The 13520-nt window shown below is 39.1% G+C and overlaps 1 protein-coding gene across 13 annotated transcripts in view; it reads left to right on the top strand.

Annotated features, from left to right (window-relative positions):
• Nucleotides 1-13520, top strand: part of LOC144696068 (KH domain-containing RNA-binding protein QKI-like) — a 99479-nt gene that overhangs the window by 21950 nt on the left and 64009 nt on the right. For all 13 annotated transcript variants that reach the window (XM_078567289.1, XM_078567295.1, XM_078567293.1 and 10 more), the window contains exon 2: nt 11496-11638. In XM_078567289.1, coding sequence (XP_078423415.1) covers nt 11496-11638 — 143 coding nt within the window. The remainder of the gene's footprint in view (nt 1-11495; nt 11639-13520) is intronic.

The following is a 13520-nucleotide window of genomic DNA, read 5'->3' as shown; positions in this document are numbered from 1 at the left end:
ACACCACCCTGCTCTCATGCCCACATGTCCGTCCTTGGTCTGCTGCAATGTTCCAGCAAAGCTCAACGCAAACTGGAGGAACAGCACCTCATCTTCCGATTAGGCACTTTACAGCCTTCCAGACTTAACATTGAGTTCATCAATGTCAGATCATGAACTCTCTTCTCCATTCTCACCCCCTTTTTGATCCCTTTTTACTAATAATTGTTATTTTTTATATTTTTCTTTTCCCACCTATTCCTATTATTTTTTAAATTTATTTCCATCCATTGTTTTATCTCCACCTTTTAGCCTATTTTGATCCCTTCCCTCCACCCCACTAGGGCCATCTGTCACTTGCTCATCCTGCTTTCTACCCTTAATGTCACCATTAGCACATCCTTTAACTAATATCACCACCGTCAACACCCCCTTGACCTTTTATTTGACATCTTTGGCAATCTCTCCTTTGCCTCCACCTATCACTGGCCCTCTATCCAGCTCCACCTGTCCCACCCCCCTTAACCAGCTTATATTTTGCCAGATTTCGATTTCTCTTTAGCTCTGATGAAGAATCATACAGACTCGAAACATTAACTTCCTCTCCACAGATGTTGTCAGACCTGAGTGTTTCCAGCAATTTTTGTTTTTTTTTCTATGCAACTGCAGCTTGACTTATTTACTCTTTCACTCAAATCCCCTTGCAATAAAGGCCAACATACACATTGCCTTTCTAACTGCTTGATACATGTTAGCTTTCAGTGACCGTGAACAAAGTCACCCAGGTCTCTTTGTACATCAACACTTTCCAGTCTCTTACCATTTAAGAAATACTCTGCATTTCTGTTTTTCCTGGCAAAGTGAATGATTTCACATTTTTCTGCATTATAGTCCATCTGCCATGTTCTTGCTAAGTCCCCTTGAATTCTCTTTTACATACTCCTCACAACTCTCACTCCCAGCAAGTTTTGTCATCAGCAAACTTGGAAATATTACATTTGGTCCCCACATCCAAATCATTGATATAGATGACGGATAGCTGGAGCCCAAGCATCAATCCTTGTGTTGCCCCACTGGTCACAGCCTGTCAACCTGCGAATGACCCATTTATTCTTTGTCTGTTTTGTCTGCTAAGCAATTCTCAATCCATGCCAGTATACTACACCCAATCCCATGTGCTGTAATTTTGTTTCCTAACCTCTTGTGTGGGACCTTATCGAAACCCTTGTGAAAATCCAAATCCACTGGTTCCCCTTTTATTTATTCTGCTAGTTACACCCTCAAAAAAAAAACTCCCAACAGGTTTGTCAGACATGATTTCCCTTTCATAAATCCATGTTGACTCTGCCCAATCCTGCCATTAATTTCTAAGTGTCCAGTTGTCACATCCTTAGATTCTAGCATTTTCTCTACTACTTGTTTTACTAATACTAATTCCTTTCAGGTCCTCAATCTTGCTAGTCCCTTGGTTCTCTTGAGGTATTTTTTTTGTATCTTCCTCTGAAGTCAGACAAAAAGTATTTGTTTAGCTGCTTTGCCATTTCCTTATTCCCTGTTATAAACTCTGTCTGCCTGTAATGGGCCCATATCATCCTATGGGGAAGAAAGTTCAAGCTTTGCTTGTCGTGACATTACAGAAACTCTACCTCTGCTTCATAAAAGAAGACCATTAGATCAGGAGGAGACTTGGGTAAGGACCACAAAAAAGGAGTGAAATCTGAAATTGGGTGAAGCTTTCAAATCTTTGCTTATCCTTTTGCAAGTGTAGGAATGAATTGTAGGCCTTTGAATAAGGGACTCCACTAATTCACTGTCATTTGAATACGGCTGACACATAATGGGCACTCCAATCAATTCAAAAATCTGTTGAAATTGACCGTGGTTGTTTTTTTCTCCATGGCATCAACACTGCAGCTGGCAGGCTGGCCCTGGAGCTTTAGTAGAAGCTCCCATTTCTGCAGAATGTGATTTACTTTTAACTCTGATTGGATTTCCTTAAACGAAATAACCATATTGCTTCAAAAATGAAAAGGTACAGAAAATGTTATTTAGCTCCAAATATTTGTTTCAAGGAGAAGACCACGTTCTCCTCTACCCCAGCTCCCAAGATGTGAGAGAACAGAGAGGACTGTTTTTATTTTTAAGACTCTGATACATCTTTCTCAAGAGGACAAGACTGAGGATGTAGCTCATTTCTAAATGTGAGAGGTTGCAGAGCTCTGAGATTGAGGGATTTGGTTGTCCTAGTGCATGGATCACAAATGGTTAGAATGCAGATACAGCAAGTAATTAGGAAAGCTAATAGAAAGTTATCATTTATTGTGAGGGGAATTGAATGTAGGGAGGTTATGCCTCAGTTGTACAGGGCAGTGGTGAGTCCACATCTGGAGTACTGTATACAGTATTGGTCTCCTTAGTTAGGGAAAGATGGAAATGTGTTAGAAACAGTTCAGAGAAAGTTTACTAGATTAATACCAGGATGAGAAGGTTGGACAGGTTAAGCTTGTATCCACTAAAGTTTAGAAGAGTGAGGTAACTTGATCAAAACCTTTTAAGACCCTGAGGGGTCTTTACGGAGTGGATGCAAAGAGATGTGTCCTCTTGTGGGAAAATCCACAACTAGGGGTCATGGTTTAAAAATAAGGGGTCACTCATTTAAGACAGATGAGAATTTTTTTTTTGAGGGTCTTTGGGACACTGTTCCTCACAAGGCAGTGAAACAGGGTCTTTGAATATTTTCAAGGCAGAGCTAGATAGATTCTTGATTAACAAGGGGGTGGAAGGTTATCAGGGGTAACCATGATCTTATTGAATGGCTGAGCAGGCTTGAGGATCTGAATGGCTTCCTCCTGCTCAATGCTCACATGTTCGTAAATCTTATATATAGGGTTGGGAAAATCATCTATTTACATAGTGAAAGGATAGTGTTGCGTTGAGTCTACAATGTAGCAACAGATCATTTTGGCCCTGCGTTGTGCTTCACCCGAGCCTTGTCTCCTAACTCTGTTCATTGAACATAGCATACCCTTCTGTTCCTTTCTCCCTCATGCAGTTATCCAGCTTCGCCTCAATGCATCAATGCTATTTGCCTCAACTACTCCTTGTACAGTATTTCACATTCTTGTCAGTTTTTTGAGTCTTGGGTTTGAGGACCAAGGTCATGGTTTACTGTGAAGCAGTGACCCGTGTACTCCTATATGCCTCAGACTTAGGCAACCTATAGCAGGCACCGCAAAGCACTGGAGAAGTACCATCTGCAGTGCCTTTGCAAGATTCTTGGAAATCCAGTGGCAAGTAAGGTGATCTTACTTCAGCACTCTCTCCCAAGTTAACATTTCCAGCATTGAGGCACTAATCACACTCATCCTACCCAGCGGAGCTGGTTTTGGTGTTCTTGTGCCTGACACCAGGCTCCTGAGCAACTGCTGTACTCTGAATTCAGTCATGGCAGGAGGACTTGCAGGAGATCAGCAGAGATGCTTTGGGGATGTCTTCAAAGTATCTCTAAAGAGGTCAAACATCGCTGCCAACTCATGGGAGACCCTGGCCTGTGACTGACCAAATGGAGATGACTTATTCGGGAAGGCACTGAACACTTCATCGGGAACACGCAGATGCCAAGTTGAGGTGTCGAAGAGAACGCACAAACTTGCAAACAACTCATCTATTTGATCCTTCAAGCTCTACCTGTCCTGCATGTGACAGTCTGTAGATTGCATATTGGATTCCCAAGTGAAAAAATGTTCTGTCTGTGCTATTTAAAAAAAAACTTTCATTATCATGACCTCTACCAGGCCACCCCTCGGCTTTATCTTTCCTGATTTTCTCAGTTGTGGTGTTAACCTTGTGAATCTCTTTTGCAACTTCTCTAATAGCTCTATATCCTTGTTATAATATGGAGGCCAGACAAGTTTGATCTAATCAAGTTTCAGTACAACTTTAACATAACTGTTCTGCTTTCAGTCCTATTAACAAACCTCTGTGCTTGGTTTGCATTTTTTCTTGGCCTTATTAACCTGTCACTACTTTTAGGGATTTGTTTCTCTGTATGCCAAGATTCCTTTGCTCTGCTACCCTATTCAGATTCTTCTTATCAAAGCTCTATATGGTTGTCTTCCCACCAAGACGCACCACCTCACATTTATCTATGTTGAAGTTCATTTGCCAATTATATGCCTATTCTGCAAGTTTTACTAATGTCTTCCTGTATTGTGATGGTGCTCCAGCTATATTTCCCCTTCTCTGAAATGGGAATTTTCTGTTATTGTGGAGTAGGAGAGGCTAGTAAATACTCTAGGTAACAATAAATCATTATGGTTTATTAAGTATTAAAATATGAACTAATTTTCCTACATTTAAGTGATATATTCCTTAAAATGTTTCTGAATGGATTGTATAGACGCTATGCTATACATTTTCTAAGATTTAATTGTGGCAGCTGTTTGGCGCTTATAAAATATTACCTCAACAACATTTCAATATATGATGTAACTAAAAGTAAAATGACTCCTATGTTCAAACCTGACTTATCACTTAGGGGAAATGTGAGAACTGGGCAGCTACTGGGCTTATAAATGTATGATATTCAAACAAATGAGGGATTTTGAGTCATTTAGATGGGTTTGTTTGGGTTCTTCGAGGGAAAAAAGCAATGCATGGGTGAGGTTAACTTAAGGAAGAGACTGGGCTCCATGAGTTACTCTTTCTATTAATAGCCCTTATCTGTTATCTTGCTTTATGGTCTAATCATTGTGCATTTTGGAGTTAATAACTGTGATTTGGCTGTGTTAAACTGCCTTGGGTTCATTTTACATTCACTTACTCTATTCTCAATAATATGCCATTTTAATTTTACTTAAATGAAGCAGTAATTGCTGGAATATTTTATTAGTGTATTAATGGCTGTGCTTGGCCTCAGCTCTTGACTTTGTCCTCTGAATCTCATTTTGCAATGAACTAACTTTTTGTGGCATTTATTATTTTGGCTATAAAGCTCACAAACTACTGACTGGTAGTTGTAGAAAAAAATGCACTAAATGTAAGAACAGTAAATATCAGCTAAAAGCTGTTTCTGTGATGGCAGGAAGTGGGCATTATAAGTGATAGAATCAACAAATGCAGTGTCTAAAATGTGTCTTTTAAAAGATAATAGCAACTTAAAATTTTAGCTATAGAACTAACTGTGGCTAGTTGATGAGGTAATGCAAGTGTGACAAAGCTGATACTCAAACTAGCATCAGATCAACTAAAGTTTCAACAGTTATAGATGGGTAATTTAATATAGCTTGTAATTATTTTCTTAAATTCCATTTGTCAACTTCCACACAGCATAGCCCCAGCAATAATTGGACATAGTGAAATTTGCCTCTGTGTGATTCTAACATCATTTTTTTAAACCCAGCATTAACAAATTAAATTTAAATTTCTTCTGTTAAAAGACATTAACTGATCCTGATGTTCAGATTAGCGTTGGCTGTGGTACACCTACCATACAGTATCAGCTTGTGCCACGCTGATCCCTGAAGTATTAGCTATACTTAGCATGGCTCTGCAGCTAATACTTATGGAGTAATTCATATGGTCATGCTTTTCACTTGTGGCATGCATTCTTGAAACCGGTAAATAAAAACAAAATTAATGCTTAATAAAATTGCTCCTAATGGGATGTAACACCAGTCACTAACCTCAACAATGCTTAACTTGCATTAATTGTAGCAGTTCATTGCATTATACTGCAGTAGTTGGACACAGTCTTAGACTAGTCATTAAATACAAATGTTGTGGTAGGTTGATGGGTCCACGTTGTGCTCACATATCCTTATGATGAGGTTAAACATGACGCATGGGCAAGGAAGGTTGTCAGTGGCCAGGACACACATTGTATCAAAATGGAAGATGCTGGAATACTCGGCAGGTCAGGCAGCATCTGTGGAGAGAGAAACGTTTCAGGTTGATGACCTGTCCATCAGAACTGGGAAAAGTTGGAGATATAATAGAATTTGAGCAAGGGGTGGGTGGGACAAGGGCAAAGGAAGCTCTGTAATAGGGTGGAAGTCAGGAGAGAATGAATGACAGGCGAGTTAGTCTTACAGGGCCAAAGGGAACAGTGAAGGAGCAGGAAAAGAAACAAAAAATGTGCCTAGAGCAGGTGTGCTGCTATCTGAAAGTATAAATAAGAGGAAAAACCAAAACATGCAGAGAAAAAGAAACCGAATTGCGGGGACAGTTTTCAGTCTGAAATTGTTGAATTGTGCTGAGAGTGAATGGAAGGCTGCCAAATCGAAAGCTTGAGGAACAGCACTTCATAAATTGAGCTTCACGGGAACAGTGCAGCAGGCCAAGGACCGAGATGTCGGTGTGAGAGTAAGGTGGGGAATTAAAATGACAGGCCACCGGAAGATCTCAGTCATGCTTCTGGACCTGAATGGAGGGGTTGTGCAGAGACTTGCCCAACTTGTGTTTGGCCTCCCCAACGCAGAGGAGATCACATTGAGCAATGAGAACCATACACTCGATTGAAAGAAGTACACAAATCGTTGCTTCACCTGGAAAGAATGTGGGGCCTTGAACGGTGAGGAGAGAGGAAGTAAAAGGGCAGCTGTTAAAGGCCAGCATCCGCAGTAGCTTTTAGCTTTTTGTTTTTACAGCTGTTAAATCTCCTGCATTTGCATGGAAAATTATATAAGAGATTTCAGAAACAAAGAATTTGAATCTATTGCTTCCAAAGAATGAAGATGCTTTAGTGTCTCCTGCACCAAGTGGGTTGTAGCAGTTCAAGAAGCAACAATTGCTGGCCTTGCCAGCGATGCTCACACCCTGTGAAAGAATAAAAGAGAACCCAATTCTGAATTGAGGCGAGCCTTTTCTAATCTCCAGTTAAGTACTTGTATTAATTTTTTCCAACTCAAAAGGACAAAAGTCTTCAAGACTCCCCACCACAAAGGCCATTGTGTCCTTTCTCTACATTCTGGCTATGTATGTATCCAGCAATTTCTAGTCTTATTTTAAGAGTTTACAGAATTTGAAGTGCGCAGTTCAGATTCTGTGGGTTGTTGAAGCTGCTTTTACATTGATCTTGATGGGATACTTCACTGGTTTCTGAATGTTCTGGAACCCTGGTGAATCTGGAAAATTTATATTAGGATGTGTCTGGCTGTGTAATCCGTGTGTCAAGAACTGGTGACACATACCTCCAAGCCAGTGGAAAGGTATCTAGATGATTAGGAAATTTGGTGATGACAAATGGATCTTCCATCTTTTTATACTTTTTTTTCTCTCCTTATCCTTCCTACTGCACCTTGCCCTGTCTGTGGTAGAATCTAATAACACGGTTACATTGTAAAGTTATTTCTTTACAGAACATGATGTGGTTCCTGTTGCATCATATTTTTCATATTATGCTCCAGGATAACTGCAGCAAAGCATAGTTATGAATGTGATTTTTGGAACAGTGCATAGGCAATATTTGTGCACGAGTAATTGCTCAAGTGTCGGTGGTGCATACTGATTTTGAATGTCCTGTGCTAGTTTTTGTAATGATGTGATTTTGTTTAGTAGCTACTTTATCCAATTCTGACTCTGTGGTGCGACCTTTTTAATGCCTTCTCCCTTGATTGTGCTGTTTTGCTGATTGTACCTCTGGACTCCCAGATTAATTTATTTGGGCTGGTTTGGTTTCTATTCTTTAGCACTTTAGATGTCCTAGGGGATGCAATCCTTTGATTAAAATAGCTTTATATTTGTGTTTACTTAATGAGATTCTTGTGACTGTTCAGTTTCTCATTAAATTATTGCTTGAAGCAGAGAAACCTGAAAAGGCTGATGAAGAGGGAACGGTTTTACTTTTGTGTAGAAATTGACCAAATTTTCCTCCAATGACCTTTTCAGTTACTGGCGTTATGCATGATTTCCCTAAGACCAGCCATCTGCATACCTTCTGAATGCAATTAATCTAAGGCACACGATGCGTAGTATAAATGCGAGCTCACTGTTTGTCTTGTACTGAAGAAGCAGCTGATCTAGCTAATCTTGGATTTTGTTGGTCAGTGGTGTCCAAAATTAGCTGTGGTCATGTAGGTGTGTATGTGGAATCTTAGGACCCACATATAAAATTTAAATTCTTGATTTTATTTATCTGGATATGTCTTGATTTGCTGATACCAATAGATCTTTGTATTTTGATACACCACTGACGCAGGGGCTAAGAAGTCTTTTCCAAAACTCAGTTCCCATAAAATTGAAAAGACAAAAGCTGTTCCCATCCAACACAGAGGCCAAGACAGGAAATTTAGCAACACTTCGTCATTGAGCGCAGTACACAAGTTTCTTGTGCCTTTTGGGTTCCTCAAAGTAAAGTATGCTTCACATTCAGATCATGGCAATGATAAATATGATGAGGTCCTTTGAAATACAATTAAGAGTTGGGGTTGTAGGGATAAGGAAATTACATTAGCCTGAAGTGTACAACAGTATATTTATATAAATGAGTTTGTTCATATGGTGATATCAATGATGCCTTTTTAAGGGTTATGGCAGTTTTAGTCCTTTTTGAATTCAGATTGTTGTGGGTGGGGACAGATTGAGTGTCAGCACTCGTGCTCCAGTAAGCCTGTTACTGTTGATTTATTTCTTCCTTCTCTGCTCAGGTTTCCCCACGTAATAGTATTTAAAAAAAACACTGGGGGTAGGGGGCTTGACACAAAGCTGGTATCTCCAGTGCTGCATGCCTCTGTTCATTAGTTTGGTGCTGCATTATACGACTGGAAGGAATGGTTTACATTTGGTTATACTAGGTTATTTACTGCAGCACAGCCGTACTTGATGCTATTGAATCCTGCTGGTAGGTTAAAACTCATGTGCAAAATCTTGACGCCTTTAGTTGCATTTATTTTTCTTGCACACTTGGGCCTTTATTTACAATTTTTCTAAGTTGTTTTGATACATGCAGCATAGTGCTGCTAGTGTTGAATTAGATCAAATGTAACTTGTTGTTCAGACTCCTCCAGTGCCATTAGTAAGATAAGCACGTGCCATTCTTTATTTTCCCACAGGAAGATTGGGATGTCATGCAGAGTAGGTTTCACATTCTGTAGATTAGTTTTTTTTTAAATGAATGTTAACTGTTTTGCCTTTTCGATAAGGTTTGACATTATCTTTCGATGCTGCACATGCTGGTTTATTTTGGGAATTGTCAAATTGAAGCAGGAGATAAGCTTACTGAAATACATGTGGTGGGAGCTGTTAACCTTGTTAATGTTTAAGGTTCTAGTTGTAGACATATTGATCAATTGTGTTCTCCCACAAATGATATATAATGTCTGAAAATAAGTCTATGCTGCAGCTTTTTACCTTAAATTAACATGGATTTTGTTTACAGGTAACTTGAGCTGAAAACAAATTAGTGCACACCTCCAATTTCATGGAATAATTATTATTTCATAAGTATGTAACCGCACATTTAATTAGATTTGGAAGAATTCTTGAAACAGGGTGTTGAAGACCTAATTACTTTCACAAGCAATTCTGCAAGACCTGTTGTTTTCTATATGGCTTTGCACCTTTAAGCAGAATTTCCTAAAGGCTGCTGGAAATGTGAAGCATCCAAAATATATTTTTAAAGTTCTTGCTCAGCCTAGACTGCAATATATTTCAGCTTGGTTCAGAGCAGGATCCAAGCTTTCAGCGGTTGATCCCCACATGTTAAAAGCAATTTTTGGCATTTGTTGTGAAAGATAATTACTTCAGAGAAAGGAAAAATCCATATTTTCTTGAACCAAGTATCCTGTCACCTAGCTATAATAAGTTGTTGTGAAAATTGAGGGTTATCGCATCTAACATCTGGGTTGGCTTGTTCATGCAACTTTCAAGCTGAGTGTCTATCCTTGTCAGGTAGTGAATGCTAGAGCTTGACAATTATTTTAGTTTTTCCATCATGTATGTTGGGTGGCATTACTCCTGTGTTTTTAATGATGTGCGCCCTTTTCCTCTCCAGGGAGTGTTGTGGACCTGCAGCCACATTTCATTTCCATTTCCTGGCCAAGGTAGAATTAGAATTCCCTTGGTTAAGAAGTATCTTTCTTCCAAACGGACTTTATCAAATTTGAGGTTTCTCCCTAATACAGCCAGTTCTTTACTTGGCATTTTTGGCCACAAATGGAGGTGGTGGGGCAAGGAGTGGTATTACTAGAGTTAATTTACTGAGGTTTGTTTTTGTGGCCTTAACCGAACCATCTGTAGTGCATGCTTTATGCGGGGTCACCTTAATCTTTTCCAGATATTTTTGGTGCAGCCATATTAACGTTCCACAGAAAATGCTTAGTCTGACATAATTGGGTTTGTGAGGTTGCAGAGGTGGACGTTACTTTGTGTAGCGAAGGTCTTTGTAAACCTCTAATTACTAATATAAATGTGGTGCTGATCAGGTAGATAATCCTCAGGTCCTTTATTATATTCCATTTCGGACTTTGTGTATTGACTCCAGGTGTCAGGCTCACCATATCGAATAAAGATATAAAAAAATCTTTGAGATCAGTATTTAGACTAGCCTTTTTTAAAATGTTCTTTTTACCGTTTTAAGGATATTTTTCATCTGGGACAGCTTCCAGTCTTTACAATTGTTTGGTTTCCATGGGCTACCAAACAACTGCAAATGATTGTTCTTGCCAGCTCTTGTTGCTCAAAAAATTGACTCATAAATTTGTAGATCTGTTTCTAGCATCACACAGACAACTCCCACAGACGAACTGCCTCATTGTATTCCTTTTCCTAAATGCAACCTACTTTTAAGTACCCCAGTCAGTTTTGTTATGGCTGACTTGACTTGTTGAAGGTACTACTGGAGTAATATCCAAATTGTCCAGAGGCGGCTTGTTCTAGAATAAGTTACCCACCCAACTGTTGTATTGTGTGCGGGCAAGTAGCATTTGCAAAACCATTTCCTTAATGTTGCATTATTTTAATTACATTGTACTGAACACTAGTGACTTAACAGCACCCTTTAAGTGTACATCACAGATTAACCCTGTTTATAGATTTAGCCACTTGTATAGGGTAGATTGTTGCAACCTTCACTAGTGACTCTCTTTATTTGATTGTTGCTTTTCAAAAGCACTGTATTAACCTCATATGAGTGTTAGATTTTCCATTGGGGTTAAAATAATTGCAATTTTTCTCAAGAATTTGAGCTAAGTGTTCTCTTCTGTTCTTGCTCTAGTTGTCTTCATCCATTGCAAGTTTTCCTAGAATTATAAGAACGTGAAACTTAGCTGCATTGTATGAAAACCACTCCCTACCACCTCTCTGGAGATTTGGTCCTGCTGGGATTGTTAACTGGAAAGCTGTTGGGAGCATAAATTAGGGCATGGTTCCACCATACAGTATTTTTGTACATAATCTGTAACTGGAAACTCAATTCAGCTTTGTAAAGGCCTGAGATTTGTTGCCTCTGAACACTTGCATTCAAACTTTGTTTCTGAACTTTTCCTTTGAGTAGCTGAAATCTCCTGTTTTTTTTGCAGAAATAAGCAGAGTACGAAAGGACATGTATACTGATACAATGAATGGCCTTGTAGACAAGCTGCCAATGGACCTACCAGACCCCATAGGACCTATTATGCAGTTACAAGAAAAACTATTTGTGCCTGTGAAAGAATATCCAGATGTGAGTATCCTTTTTTAATTTTTTTTGAGAAACATTGATTTCATAGAAGTCATAGAATGTTTAACATGTTTTCAAAGTAGCAACCTGCCTTCATAAACAGGGCATAAACTGAAGCAGAAGAAAAAACTGAAGTTGCATTTTCCTAAATTTAATACACAATTTTATTTTAAAAAATCTCTGTGAAATTCAAACTATAAAAATATACCTAGTCCTATTTTAGTTGTTGATACTGGTTTTATAAGTTTCAGTTCCTGATTTGTACATTGTAAACACCCAAATGAAAAGTAGCTGGTGCCAGATTTTTCTGCACTCTAAATCGCACTCGGCTGCATCCAATGATAGCTATGATGTGCACTCTTTTGTTTCATTCCTGTGGGGTAGGCAGGATTTCTCCATACCTCTCTACATGTAAAATACTGACATCCTGTTTTGTCTTGCAATGATTTTAGTTGTAAATTATATCCGTAAGTTAAAATGCTGAGAGTGGACATTTTGTCTCAATGCCGATTTGAATGTAATGGGAGATGGAAAAGAGCCATGAGAACCTGGTGATTGGATAAAGCACCAATGAAATGAATTAAAAGATGGCTAGAGAAGTGATCTTGAGAGGGCTACAACATCCGCTGAAGGGGTGTATGTAGTGGCAGAGAGGGAAATGGCTTATGGAATCACACAAAATTGGAGTCCATAGATCCGACTGCTGCTTTTTTTATTAATTCATTCATGGGATGTGGGTGTCGCTGACAAGACCGTCATTTATTGTCCATCCCTGATTGCCCTGGAGAAGGTGCTGCCTTGAATACAAGTGAGTAACTTTGCCATTTCAGAGAGCAGCTAAGCTTCAACCACATTGCTGTGGGTTTGGAGCCAGATGGACCAGACCAAATAAGAACAACCAATTTTTCAATTCCTGATAATGTTTATTCCAGTTTGATTTAATTAATTTAATTTTAATTCCCCAGCTGGTGTGTTTGGATTTGAACTCCTGTCTCTAGATCATTAGTCCATGCCTCTGGATTATTAGTCCAGTAGCACAACCACTATGCTACCAGACACCCACTGGACTATTTCTTTCCAAAAAGGAACGGTGTTGGAAGAGCCTCCCAGATATGAGTTTTATAGTGAAGTCATGGGTTATTGAAGGGGAGAGAAGCAAAATGATATCAAATTTCTTTTTGAGGTAGGTTAGCAATGGCACAGATGTGCGTTCTACTTCAGATAAGCACCAGTTTCTAGAGGATGGAGGACTAAAATTGGAGTCATCAAAGGCAAGACATAGGAAATGGTAACTACTTGATTGGAATTGTGGAAGAATGTGTATTTTTTTTAAAATAAACTTTTAAAGGATTTAAAGAAACCAGATTTAATTGCATTGCTGAAGGGCATAGAGGCAATCAAGATTCAATGATCCAGCACTCAAATTTCCTCAAACCCTATACAGTCCAATCAATAGCTATCAATGGGAGTGGATAATATTTTGGATAGTGAGTAGAGGAGTTCCCACATGAACATTATGGGAGGACAAACCCCTGGAAACCCTGAAATCATGGTTTCTCAATTAACTATAAAAATGAAATTAAAATGAACTTGGAGACCTATGCATGTACATTTTTGGGGATGCCATACAATGGCGACAACTTTACCCGTGTTGATTGTAGGTAATTTTTGTCTTTGAAATTAAACGGACAGCAAGAAGCATCAGAATCATTGGTAACTTTAGGTCATTGCTTCCCCACAGAACTGATTTCATACCTCGGCTTTTTTCTCCCCTTGTCTAGTCTCTTCCCACCGATATCTGAGATTCTTCTGATTCCCTCTGGCACTTTAACAGCTTTCAGTTTCCTGGCCCTGTCTCCTTTTCACTGTGGGCATCTAATCGGTC

This window comes from Cetorhinus maximus, chromosome 21, assembly GCF_964194155.1.
Source record: "Cetorhinus maximus chromosome 21, sCetMax3.hap1.1, whole genome shotgun sequence".
Taxonomy (NCBI): domain Eukaryota; kingdom Metazoa; phylum Chordata; class Chondrichthyes; order Lamniformes; family Cetorhinidae; genus Cetorhinus; species Cetorhinus maximus.
This window is presented reverse-complemented; position numbering and strand designations above follow the sequence as displayed.